This window comes from Salvia splendens, chromosome 14 (assembly GCF_004379255.2).
Source record: "Salvia splendens isolate huo1 chromosome 14, SspV2, whole genome shotgun sequence".
Taxonomy (NCBI): Eukaryota; Viridiplantae; Streptophyta; class Magnoliopsida; order Lamiales; family Lamiaceae; genus Salvia; species Salvia splendens.
The window spans coordinates 12,288,570-12,308,027 of NC_056045.1; the positions used below are offsets into that span (position 1 = coordinate 12,288,570).

The window sequence follows — 19,458 nt, forward strand, 5'->3', positions numbered from 1 at the left end:
TGTTAGGTACTGTATGACATAAAAATAGGATCATTTTAGTCATTACAATATCATCGAAATGTCATAACGTATAAGCTTATTTTGAAACATAACTCTTTATATTTGGGTTTACTTGGCCAACAAGTAATCCATTTCAATCCAAATGACCTACAAACTTTCATTATACAATCTTTGTTAGGAACTAAATAACATAAAAATAGGATAATTTGGTCATTACAACATCATAGAAATCTTTATATTTTGGTTTACTTGCCCAACAAGTAAACTATTTCAATCCAAATGACCTACAAACTTTCATTATACAATATGTGTTAGGTACTAAAGGACATAAAAAATAGGATCATTTTAGTCATTACAACATCATAGAAATGTCATAACATATAAGCTATTTTGAAACATAACTCTTTATATTTGGATTTACTTGACCAACAAGTAAACCATTTCAATCCAAATGACCTACAAACTTTCATTTTACAATCTATGCTAGGTACTGTATGACATAAAAATAGGATCATTTTAGTCATTACAACATCATCGAAATGTCATAACGTATAAGCTTATTTTGAAACATAACTCTTTATATTTGGGTTTACTTGGCCAACAAGTAAACCATTTCAATCCAAATGACCTACAAACTTTCATTTTACAATCTTTGTTAGGTACTGTATGACATAAAAATAGGATCATTTTAGTCATTACAATATCATCGAAATGTCATAACGTATAAGCTTATTTTGAAACATAACTCTTTATATTTGGGTTTACTTGGCCAACAAGTAATCCATTTCAATCCAAATGACCTACAAACTTTCATTATACAATCTTTGTTAGGAACTAAATAACATAAAAATAGGATAATTTGGTCATTACAACATCATAGAAATCTTTATATTTTGGTTTACTTGCCCAACAAGTAAACTATTTCAATCCAAATGACCTACAAACTTTCATTATACAATATGTGTTAGGTACTAAAGGACATAAAAAATAGGATCATTTTAGTCATTACAACATCATAGAAATGTCATAACATATAAGCTATTTTGAAACATAACTCTTTATATTTGGATTTACTTGACCAACAAGTAAACCATTTCAATCCAAATGACCTACAAACTTTCATTTTACAATCTATGTTAGGTACTGTATGACATAAAAATAGGATCATTTTGGTCATTACAACATCATCGAAATGTCATAACGTATAAGCTTATTTTGAAACATAACTCTTTATATTTGGGTTTACTTGGCCAACAAGTAATCCATTTCAATCCAAATGACATACAAACTTTCATTATACAATCTTTGTTAGGTACTAAATAACATAAAATAGGATAATTTGGTCATTACAACATCATAGAAATCTTTATATTTTGGTTTACTTGCCCAACAAGTAAACTATTTCAATCCAAATGACCTACAAACTTTCATTATACAATATGTGTTAGGTACCAAAGGACATAAAAAATAGGATCATTTTAGTCATTACAACATCATAGAAATGTCATAACGTATAAGCTATTTTGAAACATAACTCTTTATATTTGGATTTACTTGACCAACAAGTAAACCATTTCAATCCAAATGACCTACACACTTTCATTTTACAATCTTTGTTAGGTACTGTATGACATAAAAATAGGATCATTTTAGTCATTACAATATCATCGAAATGTCATAACGTATAAGCTTATTTTGAAACATAACTCTTTATATTTGGGTTTACTTGGCCAACAAGTAATCCATTTCAATCCAAATGACCTACAAACTTTCATTATACAATCTTTGTTAGGAACTAAATAACATAAAAATAGGATAATTTGGTCATTACAACATCATAGAAATCTTTATATTTTGGTTTACTTGCCCAACAAGTAAACTATTTCAATCCAAATGACCTACAAACTTTCATTATACAATATGTGTTAGGTACTAAAGGACATAAAAAATAGGATCATTTTAGTCATTACAACATCATAGAAATGTCATAACATATAAGCTATTTTGAAACATAACTCTTTATATTTGGATTTACTTGACCAATAAGTAAACCATTTCAATCCAAATGACCTACAAACTTTCATTTTACAATCTATGTTAGGTACTGTATGACATAAAAATAGGATCATTTTGGTCATTACAACATCATCGAAATGTCATAACGTATAAGCTTATTTTGAAACATAACTCTTTATATTTGGGTTTATTTGGCCAACAAGTAAACCATTTCAATCCAAATGACCTACAAACTTTCATTTTACAATCTTTGTTAGGTACTGTATGACATAAAAATAGGATCATTTTAGTCATTACAATATCATCGAAATGTCATAACGTATAAGCTTATTTTGAAACATAACTCTTTATATTTGGGTTTACTTGGCCAACAAGTAATCCATTTCAATCCAAATGACCTACAAACTTTCATTATACAATCTTTGTTAGGAACTAAATAACATAAAAATAGGATAATTTGGTCATTACAACATCATAGAAATCTTTATATTTTGGTTTACTTGCCCAACAAGTAAACTATTTCAATCCAAATGACCTACAAACTTTCATTATACAATATGTGTTAGGTACTAAAGGACATAAAAAATAGGATCATTTTAGTCATTACAACATCATAGAAATGTCATAACGTATAAGCTATTTTGAAACATAACTCTTTATATTTGGATTTACTTGGCCAACAAGTAAACCATTTCAATCCAAATGACCTACAAACTTTTATTTTACAATCTTTGTTAGGTACTGTATGACATAAAAATAGGATCATTTTGGTCATTACAACATCATCGAAATGTCATAACGTATAAGCTTATTTTGAAACATAACTCTTGATATTTGGGTTTACTTGCCCAACAAGTAAACCATTTCAATCCAAATGACCTACAATCTTTCATTATACAATATGTGTTAGGTACTAAATGACATAAAAATAGGATCATTTTGGTCATTACAACATCATAAAAATGTAATATTGTACAAGTTTGTTTTATAACATAACTATTTACATTTTGGTTTACTTGCCCAACAAGTAAACTATTTCAATCCAAATGACCTACAAACTTTCATTATACAATATGTGTTAGGTACTAAATGACATAAAAATAGGACCAGTTTGGTCATTACAACATCATAAAAATGTCATACAGTACAAGTTTGTTTTATAATGTAGAAAATTCGATATCTCTCTCTGTCCTGAGAGTTATCACGTTGTTAGGTGACTCCTTGGTAATGTAGAAAATTCGATATCTCTCTCTGTCCTGAGAGTTATCACGTTGTTAGGCTTTTAGTTCCTCTCTTGATCTTCATACAAGAATTCTATCTTTGAAGATTACAGAACTTATAATCTTACATCATTTGGGGACTCTTTTTGAAGAAATATGGTTTTTCACCTTCAGTATGTGCGATTTTCACACACTGATTAAATCTGTGGCTGTTTTCAATTCTGTTTCACTGTTCACTCCGATTCCTCTGTTCATGCGATTACTGGTCACGTGATTACTGTTCACGCGGTTCTGTTCCTTTGATTCAAGCTCTGATTTGGTGCTGGGTTTTTTTTGTTTTTTCTGGTGTTGGCGGTTTGGGGGTGGGCTTGTGATCGAGAGGTATGGAGGATCAGCAGGTGGGGGATTCGATGGTGGGGGTGGTGTCTGGGGAAATTGAGGGATAAGTTATTTTGCCTGAGGTCAAGCGGTCGGAGAGGATGGAGAAAGGAAATCCGGCACCTAGCGGTGTCGTGAAGTCGATTGAGGTCAGGAGATCGGAGAGAAAGAAGCTGCCCTGGGTTATCTTGACTCGCGGTCGCACCGATTGTCCAAGACCGAAATCGCCTTTGATGAGAATGGCGGAGATGAGGAGAAGAGGCTTGAAGGGTAAGGCGCTGCGACATTCGGGAGCGAAGGGTTTCAATGATTCTGATATGGTTTTGTTTTCTGGAAAAAAGAAGGCATGGGGGAGGAAGTTGCAGGTGATGTATTCGATCTCTGAAGGTAAGGAGGGGTTGATGGAGGGTGCGATGATCTCTTACAGGGCGGTTGAAAGTGATGGGGCAGTTCGGGAGTATGGTAAGGATGTTGAGGTTCATGTGGATCTTCATCCCTTGAACACTCAGTTGCGGGGAATGGAAGAGGATCCAATTGCTTTGAGGGAACTGATCCCAGCTGGAACCTCTGCAGACCTGGCGCTAGACCTAATATCATCTCAACCTCTTCAGGATATGGTCTTTGTTGGGGAGCAGGTGGTCCTGGAGATTCCTGATAAGGAATGTCTGATATTGGAAACGAGCCGGGGGAAGGCAGTGGAAAGTTTGTTGAAGGCGAGGGGCCGCGCTCAGGAAGGAGATGTGGAGGAAGATTTCCGTGTCCTGAACAGAGACAATCTTAGGGCTTCGAGGGGGAAGGGGAGGAACAAGGGTGGTGAAGGAGAAGAGATGGAAAGGGAGGTGGAACAAATGGCCAAAGATAAAAATAAGTTAGGGGGGAATGTCAGGCCTAATAGTTGGAATGGAGGAAAAAACTATAAAGCATCCTTGTCTGGAGGAGGGCATTTTAATGGGAATAACCCAGTGTGTTTTGAGTCTGAGAAAATTCAGAAGATGGGGGTGACAAGTGAGAGTTGCGGGCTTCCTTCAATCCATTTTTCAAGTGCGGAAACCTTGTTGTTGGCCGAGAAGCTGGGCTTTGCTATAGTGGGGAAGTTTTCTGATTCCATCCCCTCTTCTCTTCATGTGCAAAGGGCATTAATGGGGATGAAATTTAAAGGGGAGTTTTCATGGAAATATATAAATGCTAAGCATGTGTTAATTCAGTTTGCTTTTCTTGGCGATTATGCTAAGCTCCTGAGTGGGCCGAATGGGATGCCGGTATGGTTTGTGGATCGTCATCCTATGAGAGTCTTCAAGTGGTCTCCGGATTTTGATCCGTTTTTTGAATCTCCTATTGTGGCGGTGTGGTGCAATCTGATTGGTCTACCTATTCATTTGTTTGATAAGGCAGCCTTGTTTTCGATTGGGAGACTCCTGGGCGAGCCTCTACAGGTGGACCATGCAACTGTTACCCGGTCTAGACTTTCCTTTGCTAGACTGTGTATTGAGATAGATATATCCAAAACTCCAACGCATGAAATAATGATCAATTTTCAAGGGAGGGAAATCAGGCAGACTGTGAAATGGTATCGTATCCCTCTGTATTGTCATGAATGTAAACACGTTGGTCATTCTAGTGATATTTGTTATGCAGATGGTAAGAGGGACAGACCTTTGAGAAGGGAATATAGGAATGTGGCTGATTTTGATGTGCATCAGAAAGGTGGAAAAGAGGGTGATGGTTTGGACAGGGGACCCACTGACTTGAAAGGGAGTCATGGGGTTGATGGTGAGTTAGATCCTAATGTGGAGAAAGGGGACGTCTCGGAGCTAGGGAGTTTGGAGGATCAGGATGGTGGGGAGTTTCAGCTTCAAGGTAAAAGGCGTGGTAGGTATGGAAGGGGGGAATGGGGTGCCAGAGGTGGGAGGGGGGAATGGCTGTAGAGGGAGGAGGTTTAGGAGGTAGGGCTGGTGTGGGAAGAGGGGGAGGAAGTGGGTTGGTGGATGGTGTTTTCTGTGGCAACAATGGTGGTGAGCAGGGTAGGGTGGAGGTGGTGTCGGGATGTGGAGGGAGTTTAGCAGATGGTGGAGGGAGTAGTGTTGGGGAGGAAGGCTCTTTGTCAGATGGAGGGGGTCATAAGGTGAACTCTTTGAAGCCTTCTGAGAACAGGTTTTCGGTCCTGGGCACTCTTTCTTTGGACCCTAGGGAGAGCGCGTTTGCCGCGTGGAATCCTCAGCGCCAATTCATGAAGATGTTACCAAATGGGGACTTTGATCCAGAGGCGTATGAAGATGAGAATGATTGGGAGAAGGAGGAAGAGGAGGACATGGAGGAGGATTCCAAAATGCTTCAGGATCAGATGGTAGAAAAAAGGGGGGCTTCCTTTGAGCTGACAAATGGGATGGAAGGAAAAGGAGCGAAGAAGGGTAGATCGGTTGAGGGGGTGAATGCTGATGAGTTTCCCCATGTCATTTAACTTTTTGATTTGGAATGCCCGGGGTGTGGCTAACACAAACACTCAGACCTTCATAAAGAAAATGGTAAAAGATAATAGAATTTCTGTTCTTGCAATAATTGAGCCTCTGATCAAGGCTAAGCCTGATGTCTACAGTAGGCTTTTTGGGATGAAATTCAAAGGCGCTAATAAAAAGGGACAAATTTGGGTGTTCGTGAAGGAGGACATTGAGCTGGATGGTTGGGATGATTCGGACCAGGTCCTTCATGGCCGATATGTCTCTCCGTCCCTATCGGTTCCCATTTTCATGTCGGTGGTTTATGGTAAATGTTCTAGAGAGGGGAGGGTGGAAATTTGGGATAAGCTCCGAGAGCCGGCTTCGAAGTTGGATGGTTCGCCATGGTTAGTGGGAGGCAATTTTAATATTTTTGTGTCGGAAGAGGAGAGACAAGGAAGTGTGAGGAGGCAAGGTAGGAAGGCTAGGGAAATGTCGGACTTAGCAGAAACTATTAGTGACTGCCAACTGTTAGATGTGGGAGCGGATGGGCCAAAATTTACTTGGGCAAGAGGGAACACCTTTGAGAGACTTGTTAGAGTGCTTCTGAGTGAAGGTTGGGCAAATGTCTTTGAGTGTACAAGAGTCACTAACCTTCCGAGGATTCTCTCAGATCATTGCCCTCTTCTGATTAATTGCCGATTACCTGGACCTCGGATCAAGCCATCCTTTAGGTTCCAAAACATGTGGGTGCGTCACCCCTTGTTCCTTAAGGAGGTGGAAAGATGTTGGAGGGAGGAAACGGGCACCAGTGGCATGGTTAATGTTCAACTCAAGCTGAGCCGTCTAAAGAAGAGCTTAAGAATCTGGAATCGTGTAGTTTTTGGCAACATTTTTGAGAGATTAGGCAAGGCTGAAGCTGAGGCTAAGGAAGCTTCAGAAAAATTTGAGCAGAACCCCACTCCAGCCCTTCGTGTGGAGATGAACAAAGCTATAGCTAAGTTTCTTGCAAGGTTAAAAATGGAAGAAGATTTTTGGAGGCAAAAAGCGGCCATTAAATGGGTGGCCGAAGGAGAAAGAAATACTAGATATTTTCAAGGCTGGGTGAAGCAGAAAAGGGTCAAGGCGAGAATCCACATGATAGAGGAGGGAGAGAGAGTACTGACAGATGATGCGGATATTAGAAACTCGACAGAAATGTTTTTCAAAGAATTGTTAACAGAGGATGTAGGGTTGCTGGGAGAACCTGATCTGGAGATTATCCCTTCCCTGACTCCTCACGTGAACATGAACCGATTGGAAGAGGGGGGCTTCGGCTGAGGAGATAAGGCAAATTGTGTTTATCATCAATGCAGAAAGTGCAGCAGGGCCGGATGGGTACTCTGCTATGTTCTTCCAAAGTTGTTGGGAGATAGTTGGGACAGATGTGATTGCTGCAGTCCGTGATTTCCTTGCAGGCTCTCAGATTCCTAGAGGTATTGCGGCAACTTTAATTGTCCTTGTCCCTAAGAAGAAGAATCCTACAAAATGGGCAGAGTTCAAGCCTATTAGTTTGTGCAATGTAATGAATAAGATCATATCCAAATTGCTTGCTTCAAGATTGGCTCCCCTGCTCCCGATGCTTTCCGTTCCAAACCAAAGTGGATTCATCAAAGGGAGATTGATTAGTGATAATGTGCTTTTGGCTAAGAACTATTTCATGAAATTTGGAAAGGAGTGACATCTCCAAATATGGTGCTAAAACTGGACATGGAGAAAGCTTATGACCGTGTTCAGTGGCCATTCCTGATTAAAATTCTAAGGAAAATGGGTTTCTCGGAGAGAGGGCTAGGTTTGATTGAGAATTGTATCTCTCCTTGTTGGTTCTCGGATTTAATAAATGGGGGTGTGGCAGGCTTCTTCAAGTCTTCACGAGGGCTCAGACAAGGAGACCCGATCTCCCCCTCTTTGTTCATCCTTGCAGCAGATTATTTGTCAAGGCTGTTAGACCGCCTCATCCTTGGGCGTAAGGAGATGTTGTACCGCACGGCAAGGTATACGATGGGGATTTCGCACTTGGCTTATGCTGATGATATTATGATCTTCTCGCAGGCTAAGAGGTCCTCCTTAACCCAATTATTGGAATGCTTGAAGCACTACATGGAGGTATCGGGGCAGAGAGTCAATGTGGGTAAGAGCTGCTTCTTTCTGGATAAAAAACACCAGACCCGGGCTAGAGAAGTGAAGGAGGTCAGTGGGTTCCAGCAAGGGAGTCTTCCTTTTGTTTACTTGGGAGTGCCAATCTTTAGGGGTCGAAAGAAGACAAGTCTCTTTTTGTTCATTCGAGACAAGATCTCGGCTAGAATTCATAGCTGGGGTCACAGGCATTTATCCTTTGGGGGTCGGTTAACCTTGATAAGAAGTGTCCTGGGGGCGCTTCCTATACATATATTTCAGGTGCTTGACCTTACAAAAGGGGCGCTGAGACAGATAGAACAAGTAATGGCCCAGTTTCTGTGGGGATCTTGCAATACATCAAGGAAGACTCATTGGATTAAGTGGCAGAGAGTGTGTCTCCCTACGAATGAGGGGGGTTTAGGTTTTAGAAGATTGGCTGATCTAGTGGAGGCATTCACCATTAAATTGTGGTGGCGGTTTAGGGAACAGGATTCGTTATGGGCACAGTATTTATATCAGAAGTACTGCTCAACCTCTTTTCCTTTGTAACATATCGTTCTAACCGTTTTAGCCCAATTTGGAGGAGAATTTTTAAGGTCGGGGAACTCTATAGGGAACAGGTCAGATTGGTGGTGGGAAATGGGAATATAAGCTTCTGGTATGATGCGTGGGTGGTCAATACCCCCCTGGCAGACCTGTGCAATCACAGACGAGCCCTTTCTCCTCTGAAAGTTAATGAGCTGTGGATAGGGGACCAATGGAATGAGATGGAGCTTCAAAGGTTATCGATGGAGGAGGGTTTGCCAGATGGTATTGTAGAAAGGATCTTGCAGATACCTTTTGGTGCGAGGAGTAGGGATAGGGGAAGGTGGAATCTCACGGGAAATGGAGATTTCTCTTCATCCTCTGCTTGGGATTTGGTCAGGGCCAGAGCGGGAAAACGACTGATACATGAAATGATTTGGGGAAAAGGTATTGGTTTGTCAATATCCGTGTTCATCTGGCGCTTGTTGGCCAACAGGATCCCGGTGGACATAAAAATGCAATGGAGGGGAATTTCTCTGGCTTCAATGTGCAGATGTTGCAGTAAACCACAGATTGAATCGAGATTGCACCTATTTGTGAACGGGGAGGCGGCGAGGAGAGTGTGGTTACATTTCTCGAGATGGTTCCCCCAGGCAAGTCCTTTTGGGGAGGTTGGTGAGAATATTGAGATACGTTTTAGATGGTGGCAGAGACAAATGGGATGGAGAGCAAGCCAACATCTCTGCACTATTATCCCGTGCCTGATATTTTGGTTTTTCTGGTCAGAAAGAAATAAGAATGTCCATCGAGATAAGGCGTTTGAAGTTGTTGAGAATGTGATTAAGAGAGTGAATTCTCAGCTTAGAAACTTGGTTTTGGCCAAGAAAATAACACCAGATCAGTGGTCGAATTGTTGCCCACAGTTGGAGGTGATGAGTGGTACGACTAGTGTGGGGCGGAAGAAAGTGGGGAGAGTGCAATGGAGACCTCCGGACAGGGGTTGGATTAAATTGAATGTGGATGGAGCTTTTTCTCAAGCCGCTCAGAGGGCAGGAGGGGGGGAGGTGTGGTGAGGGATCATGAAGGGGAGATCATAGTTGCGGTTGCTGCTGGGTTTGAGGGAGGTTCAGGGCTGGAGGCGGAGGTCTTGGCTATGGAGTTAGGGGTAAAACTGGCGAAGCTGCATGGTAACAAATTGTGGATTGAATCTGATGCTGAAAGTGTGGTAAGATGGTTAGCGGAAGATAAGCTTGGCCCTGCAGAGGTTTGCACATATCTGATTAAAGTTCGAACGGCGCTGCAAGGCTTGGAGTGGAAAGTCTCGCACATTTTCAGAGAAGGCAATAAAGCTGCGGATTTCCTTGCGGGAATGGATATGCAAGCAGGTGCAAGTCTGGTTTTCACGAAGGATTCGGTGCCTTCTCGGGTTAAAGTGCTCTGCAGGCTTGATCAGCTGGGTTGGCCGAATTTCAGATTCCGAGGCTGTGTTTTTTACTGCAAAAGTTTCGGGGTATGCAGGTTTTGGCCGAACTGCCAGTTCTGGGGATGCTGATGAAGGATATGCGATGATGGTTTCGGGGCTGGTGCAGGACAGGAATTTTTCTGCAGATTCAGACACAGGATCATATGATTGAATCAGAGGGCTTCTTGCTTCGGTTTTGATAGTTTTACAGTTTTCCTTTGCTTTATTGAATGTAGTTTGTTGCCTTTGTGTGACTGTCCACTTTTGGGATAGTTGATGTATATTCTTTTCGTTTGATGATATATATGGGATGAGGGACCTACTCAACCCTCCACCGTGAAGGTGTTCGATAAAAAAAAAAAAGTAAACTATTTCAATCCAAATGGCCTACAAACTTTCATTATACAATATGTGTTAGGTACAAAATGACATAAAAATAGGATCATTTGGTCATTACAACATCATAGAAATGTAATATCGTATAGGTTTATTTTATAACATAACTCTTTATATTTTTGTTTACTTGCCCTTAAGTAAACCATTTCAATCCAAATGACCTACAAATTTTCATTATAAAATCTTTGTTTGGTACTATATGACATAAAAATAGGATCATTTTGGTCAATAGAACATCATCGAAATGTCATAACGTATAAGCTTATTTTGAAACATAACTCTTTATATTTTGGTTTATTAGGCCAACAAGTAATCCATTTCAATCCAAATGACCTACAAACTTTCATTAAACAATCTTTGTTAGGTACTAAATGACATAAAAATAAGATCATTTGGTCATTACAACATCATAGAAATGTAATATCGTATAAGTTTATTTTATAAGATAACTCTTTATATTTTGATTTATTTGCCCGACAAGTAAACAATTTCAATCCAAATGACCTACATACTTTCACTATACGATCTTTGTTAGGTACTAAATGAAATAAAAATAGGATCATTTTGGTCAGTCCAACATCATAGAAATGTCATATCGTATAAGCTTATTTTATAACATAACTCTTTATATTTGGGTTTACATGGCAAACAAGTAAACCATTTCAATCCAAATGACCTACAAACTTTCATTTTACAATCTTTGTTAGGTACTAAATGACATAAAAAATAGGATCATTTTGGTCAATAGAACATCATCGAAATATCATAACGTATAAGCTTATTTTGAAACATAACTCTTTATATTTTGGTTTATTAGGCCAACAAGTAATCCATTTCAATCCAAATGACCTACAAACTTTCATTAAACAATCTTTGTTAGGTACTAAATGACATAAAAATAAGATCATTTGGTCATTACAACATCATAGAAATGTAATATCGTATAAGTTTATTTTATAAGATAACTCTTTATATTTTGATTTATTTGCCCGACAAGTAAACAATTTCAATCCAAATGACCTACATACTTTCACTATACGATCTTTGTTAGGTACTAAATGAAATAAAAATAGGATCATTTTGGTCAGTCCAACATCATAGAAATGTCATATCGTATAAGCTTATTTTATAACATAACTCTTTATATTTGGGTTTACTTGGCAAACAAGTAAACCATTTCAATCCAAATGACCTACAAATTTTCATTATAAAATCTTTGTTTGGTACTGTATGACATAAAAATAGGATCATTTTGGTCAGTAGAACATCATCGAAATGTCATAACGTATAAGCTTATTTTGAAACATAACTCTTTATATTTTGGTTTATTAGGCCAACAAATAATCCATTTCAATCCAAATGACCTACAAACTTTCATTAAACAATCTTTGTTAGGTACTAAACGACATAAAAATAAGATCATTTGGTCATTACAACATCATAGAAATGTAATATCGTATAAGTTTATTTTATAAGATAACTCTTTATATTTTGATTTATTTGCCCGACAAGTAAACAATTTCAATCCAAATGACCTACATACTTTCACTATACGATCTTTGTTAGGTACTAAATGAAATAAAAATAGGATCATTTTGGTCAGTCCAACATCATAGAAATGTCATATCGTATAAGCTTATTTTATAACATAAATCTTTATATTTGGGTTTACATGGCAAACAAGTAAACCATTTCAATCCAAATGACCTACAAACTTTCATTTTACAATCTTTGTTAGGTACTAAATGACATAAAAAATAGGATCATTTGGTCATTACAACATCATAGAAATGTCATAACGTATAAGCTTATTTTGAAACATAACTCTTTATATTTTGGTTTACTTGCCCAACAAGTAAACTATTTCAATCCAAATGACCTACAAACTTTCATTATACAATATGTGTTAGGTACTAAATGACATAAAAAAAATAGGATCATTTTAGTCATTATAACATCATAGAAATGTCATAACGTATAAGCTTATTTTGAAACATAACTCTTTATATTTGGATTTACTTGGCCAACAAGTAAACCATTTCAATCCAAATGAACTACAAACTTTCATTTTACAATCTTTGTTAGGTACTAAATGACATAAAAATAGGATCTTTTGGTCATTACAACATCATAGAAATATCATAACGTATATGCTTATTTTGAAACATAACTCTTTATATTTTGGTTTACTTGCCCAACAAGTAAACTATTTCAATCCAAATGACCTACAGACTTTCATTATACAATATTTGTTAGGTACTAAATGACATAAAAATAGGATCATTTTGGTCATTACAACATCATAAAAATGTAATATCGAATAAGTTTATTTTATAACATAACTCTTTGAATTTGGGTTTACTTGGCCAACAAGTAAACCATTTCAATCCAAATGAACTACAAACTTTCATTATACAATCTTTGTTAGGTACTAAATGACATAAAAATTGGATCTTTTGGTCATTACAACAACATAGAAATGTCATAACGTATTAGCTTATTTTGAAACATAACTCTTTATATTTGGGTTTACTTGGCCAACAAGTAAACCATTTCAATCCAAATGACCTACAAAGTTTCACTATACGATCTTGATAACTAGAAGAATCTTGATCTAGAAAATAATTCTATAAAAGTTATCCGAGAAATTGAATACCAAAAATGGCATGTTAATATCACTCTTGCGGTTAATGACTTCAAAACCAGTATTATGGCCTTGGTGGATTCAGGAGTAGACAATAATATTATCAGAGAAGGTATCGTTCCTACTAAATATTGTGACAAATCCAAAGAAAAACTTTATACTGCTAATAATAACCTTTTAAAAGTCAAATACAAACTCTCCAAAGCTCATATTTGTAACAATGGGTATTGTTTCAAGAATATCTTTACTATTGTTGCAGATATCACATATAATATGATTTTTGGAACACCTTTCCAAACTCAAATTTATCCTCTCTATGTCAATGATAGTGGTATTACCACCAAAGTTCAGGGAAGAGAAATAAATTTTAAGTTCATCTCTCCCATTAAGAAGCAAGAAATTCTTAATCTTCAGAATAACTCTATATTCAGACAAATTAATAATATTACACAAAAACAAAAACAAATTGGTTTTCTAAAAGAAGAATTACCTTTTCAACGAATTGAAGACCAACTTAGAACTCCTAAGATCATTTCAAAGATAAAGGAAATTGAAAACAACTTTGTCAAACGAGTTTGTAATGAAATCCCTAATGCCTTTTGGGATAGAAAGCACCATGTCATTGAATTACCTTATGAAAAAGGTTTCAATGAAGAAAATATCCCGACAAAATCAAGACCAATCCAAATGAACCAAAAACTCTTAGAAATTTGTAAAAAGGAGATTAAAGAATTATTAGATAAGAAACTTATAAGGCCTTTAAAATCTCCTTGGAGTTGTTCTGCCTTTTATGTAGTTAAACAAGCAGAACTTGAAAGAGGAACACCTAGACTAGTCATAAATTATAAACCTCTTAATAAAGTTCTACAATGGATTAGGTATCCAATCCCCAACAAAAAGGATTTAATAGGAAGACTCTTTAATGCTAAGATTTTTTCCAAATTCGACCTCAAGTCTGGATTTTGGCAAATCCAGATCTCTGAAAAGGATACATATAAAACAGCCTTCACAGTTCCTTTCGGACATTATGAATGGAATGTCATGCCTTTTGGGCTAAAAAATGCCCCCTCCGAATTTCAAAAAATCATGAATGATATCATGAATCCTCTTAGTCATTTTAGTATTGTCTATATCGACGATATTTGAATCTTTTCCCAAGATATTGATCAACATATCAAACATTTAGACACTCTCTTAAAAATCATAGAAAAAAATGGATTAGCTATATCCACCCTCAAATTAAAACTATTTCAAACCAATATCAGATTTTTAGGACATGAGATTAGCAAAGGAACTTTCAAACCTATCAGCAGGTCGATTTCTTTTAGAGACTAATTCCACGATTAAATAAAAGATAAAAATCAATTACAAAGTTTCTTAGGATGCCTGAATTACATTTCAGACTTCTTTCCTAATCTTAGGGAGACTTGTAAACTTCTTTATCAAAGGCTTTGGAAAGACCCCCCTAATTGGACAGAGGAACACACGGATTCACATCATCCAAATCATACTAGCTGCCTAATCAAAAGATTGTCAGAATATTTGCCACAAAAGACAAAAGTTTTATCACAATTTTCCTAGAGTATACTAAAAGTCAAGAGTTATCATCAAAGGTGTCCACCACTTCCCAAGGAGAAAGGGCACATCGGTCTTAGAGTTTTCATACCATTGCTCTCTTCCTCCTCCCTCTGTAACCCTTGAAGTTTTTTAAGCCACAAGTTAATTTTCAAAACTCATGCTTAATTACTTAGATTGGAGTATCCCTAAAGAAAAGGTTAAAATTTTTTATAAAATAGGTCTTATAGATTTTAGAACTGCCTTTTCTATAAGGACTCATGAAGAAACTAGAAGTATCATGCGCAAGTCAGAAAGCTTTCCTCTCCTCAATAAAGATTCTATAAAAAAATATATAGAAAAAGGCCATAGGTATGCCCATTTTGGTCTAGCCCAAATTGCTGTCAAACCTTTAGTCCATATAGGAGTCGACACACCCATTTACCTAGCTTTGAGAGACAAAAGACTTAAGAAATACCAAACTTCTATCTTAGACATGGTCCAAACTAATATTTGTAATGGCCCAATATACTTCAACTGCTCCCCGAACTTTTCTGTTGATCTGACAGACCCTATGATTTTAGAATCCCTTGTGCTTGACATTCAGATACATGGAAATGAGTTTCATAATTGCAAAAATTTTGCTGTCATGTTCAGAGTCTACCTTAGGCTTATGTCTTCAAATTTGAACCCTAAATTTAGTAAGAACCCTTTTGTGAAAGGAGAAACTATTCTCTTACAAGTAGATGCTGAACAATCCACAACATACACTCCTAAACGTCTTAAATGGAATCAAATGACAATTCCAAGTCAGTTTCTTATAAAAGAACCTCAAATCCCCAGGGACATTGAAATGAGAGAACCATCTCAAATAATTGAAGAACCTGATGCTACTGTAACAGTCAAATTTGATAGGACAAATTCTTTCTCAAACTACAGAATCAATAGAAGCTTTAGATATGAGGATAGTAGAGCTTCCTGTTCAGATATTCCTAGTCCTTCCGAGAGAAACTGGACGTTCAAAACACCTATACCACAGTCAAACTCCCCGGTTGAAGAAAATATAGGTGACCCTTACTCACCCACTAGAAGTACTATGGTCATAACTCTTAATAAAGAATTTACACCAGATATGGAGTATTTGAATAAAGAATTAAGTTCTCCTTTTTACAAAGAAAAAGAAAGATGGTTTAACAAATTATATAATAAGATTAGAAGCAAAATAAAGAAGGAATGGACGAATGAAATGAAAAGAATAAAATCTAACTTTCTTTTATATGATTTTATAGCAATATACCTCTCTTCAGAAGGATGGTATGATTGTTTTAAAAACCTACCATTGAAGTTAATTCAAGTCTTATAAAAAAATGGTGTTTGTCAAATAATGGTACTATCATTTCGGCAGTTCATCCTCCTTTTCAATCTTTAAAAATTCAAACTTAAAAAGGTGAAATTATTGCAGACCCTTTTAAACAAACTAAAAAGCCTAATGAAAAAAATACTGCTGAAAATGAAGAATTACAAAGAATTATCCAACTGAATAATTATTCAAACCAAATTCTTAAAACTATTGCTAACCAATTAGATACTATTTCCACCAAGAGCCCTTCACCCGTCAAACAGAGTATCCTGAATGATACTTCTAGACCTTTTTTCAGAAGTAATGATATTTTTAGAAATAAGAATGTAACTTTTAACCCAAAAACAGAAAAATTATTAACAAAAATTTCTGAAAAACTTGGTGAGCCAAGTACCTCTAATACTAATGTCATCAAAGAAAATCATGAATCAATTTCTGAACAAGCAAGTTGTTCTTCTTCTGATACGGAGAATTATTCTGTTGAAAAATTAGAAGAAGTTTTCAAAAAGTCTGATAACTCCCCCATTAAGATAAACAGGATATTTAAAGGAAAAAAGTTTAATAGTAACAAAAATTATTATAATAGACCTTCACCCGCAGATATGCTTTATGAAGAAAGAGGACAATTTCATAAATCTAGTTACGACGGAAATTCAATAACAGAATGGAACATAGATGGAAAATCTGAGTATGAAATCCTTAATACTTTGCAAGATATGGGAATGGCAAAGATTGCTTATAGGTACAATTGAATTTCTGAAAGAGAAGCTTGCATCCTTCTTGTTAATGGTTTTACTGGTCAATTAAAAAATTGGTGGGATAATGCTTTAGATCTTGGAAGCAAGGAACAAATTTTAAGCCATGTTGTGAGTATTGAAGACCAAGACGGAGAAATAAAAGAAACAAGCGATGCTTGTGATTTCCTTGTAGTCACTATTTCAATGTATTTTATAGGAAACCCGAGAGAAGAGTATAACAGTTCTTCCATCGTCCTGACCAATCTTAGATGCCCCTCCTTATCTGATTATAGATGGTATAAGGATGTCTTCATAACCCAGGTTCTTAAAAGAAATGACTGTAATCAAGCTTTCTGGAAAGAAAGGTTCATTGCAGGATTACCCAAACTTTTTAGTGAAAGAATAATACAAAAAATCAAAGATGATATAGATTCTGAGAATATTCCTTTTGAAAATAATTGCTTTCGGGCAATTATTTGCTTTTATCAAGAAAGAGAAAGGTTCATTGCAGGATTACCCTATGCATGGAAATAAATATACAAAACAAATACAGAAAAAAAAAAGAAAGAGAAAAGTGAATTTGGATGTTTCTGTGAAATGTTTGGAATTGAAAAGATTGAAGCCCCTTCTTCTAAGATTAAAAGGAAGACTAGGAAGATTAAAAAAAGAATCACAAAGGTCTGAATATAAACCTTATAAAAATAAATTTAGAAGAACAAAACCTAAAAGAACTTATAAACCAACCAATGATAAAGGAAAAAATGATATAAAATGTTGGTATTGTAAAAAATTAGGACACACTGAAGACCAATGTTGCAAGAAAAAGAAGAAGAACATTAGACTAATAGGTAAACAAATCAATAATCTTTTAAGAGAAAAGGATAACTCTTCTAACTCAGAAAGTGAGTCCGATTAAGAAATAGAAGAGATGCTAGATACCTCTGACGAAAGTGATTATCATATTAGTATTGAACATGGAAAAGATATTTGCAAAAATTGTATCCACGTCATTTCTAAAGAAAAGAAAGTAGTCATCTTTGATCTTATCCAAGAAATCTCAGATACCGATATAAGGGATAATTATCTTAATAAGTTAAAAGATTTAATACTTGAAGAACCTTCTACTTCTAAGAGGATAAACATCAATGAACAATTTAGTTTAAATAAACTTTGGGATAAATATCCCTATCAAAGCATATCTAAACAAATAACAACCAAAGACCTCCAAAGTGAAATTAATAGCCTTAAAAAATAAATTAATAAAGAATTTTATGAATTAAAAGAAAAGGACTTTGAAATAGAGACAAGACTCCCTATTATTGAAAATAATAAATAAATTGATAACCGGAAGAATCTTGATCCAGAAAATAATTCTATAAAAGTTATCCGAGAAATTGAATACCAAAAATGGCATGTTAATATCACTCTTGCGGTTAATGACTACAAAACCAGTATTATGGCCTTGGTGGATTCAGGAGCAGACCATAATATTATCAGAGAAGGTATCGTTCCCACTAAATATTGTGACAAATCCAAAGAAAAACTTTATACTGCTAATAATAACCTTTTAAAAATCAAATACAAACACTCCAAAGCTCATATTTGTAACAATGGGTATTGTTTCAAGAATATCTTTACTATTGTTGAAGATATCACATATAATATGATTCTTGGAACACCTTTCCTAACTCAAATTTATCCTTTCTATGTCAATGATAGTGGTATTACCACCAAAGTTCAGGGAAGAGAAATAAATTTTAAGTTCATCTCTCCCATTAAGAAGCAAGAAATTCTTAATCTTCAGAATAACTCTATATTCAGACAAATTAATAATATTACCCAAAAACAAAAACAAATCCAGATCTCTGAATAGGATAGATATAAAACAGCTTTCATAGTTCCTTTCGGACATTATGAATGGAATGTCATGCCTTTTGGGCTATAAAATGCCCCCTCCGAATTTCAAAAAATTATGAATGATATCATGAATCCTCTTAGTCATTTTAGTATTTATTGTCTATATCGACGATATTTTAATCTTTTCCCAAGATATTGATCAACATATCAAACGTTTAGACACTCTCTTAAAAATCATAGAAAAAAATGGATTAGCTATATCCACCCCCAAATTAAAACTATTTCAAACCAATATCAGAATTTTAGGACATGAGATTAGCAAAGGAACTTTCAAACCTATCAGCAGGTCGATTTCTTTTACAGACAAATTCCCCGATGAAATAAAAGATAAAAATCAATTACAAAGATTCTAAGGATGCGTGAATTACATTTCAGACTTCTTTCCTAATCTTAGGGAGACTTGTAAACTTCTTTATCAAAGGCTTAGGAAAGACCCCCCTAATTGGACAGAGGAACACACTAATATTATCAAAACCATAAAACAAGAGGTAAAAACTCTTCCATGCTTAGGCATCCCTAATCCAGAAGCCTTTATGATCATAGAAACAGATGCCTCAAATCTAGATTATGGAGGAATTTTAAAACAAAAAATTAATTCAAAAGAACAATTAGTTAGATACCACTCTGGAATCTGGAATAATACACAGATGAATTATTCCG

At 35.9% G+C, this 19,458-nt stretch overlaps 1 protein-coding gene across 1 annotated transcript; it reads left to right on the plus strand.

Moving 5' to 3' along the window:
* The first annotated feature begins 6,133 nt into the window (after positions 1–6,133).
* On the plus strand, positions 6,134–7,366 carry LOC121764202. Its single transcript, XM_042160257.1, has one exon. It carries the CDS (start codon positions 6,134–6,136, stop codon positions 7,364–7,366), a length of 1,233 nt encoding a protein of 410 aa, XP_042016191.1.
* The last annotated feature ends 12,092 nt before the right edge of the window (positions 7,367–19,458 follow it).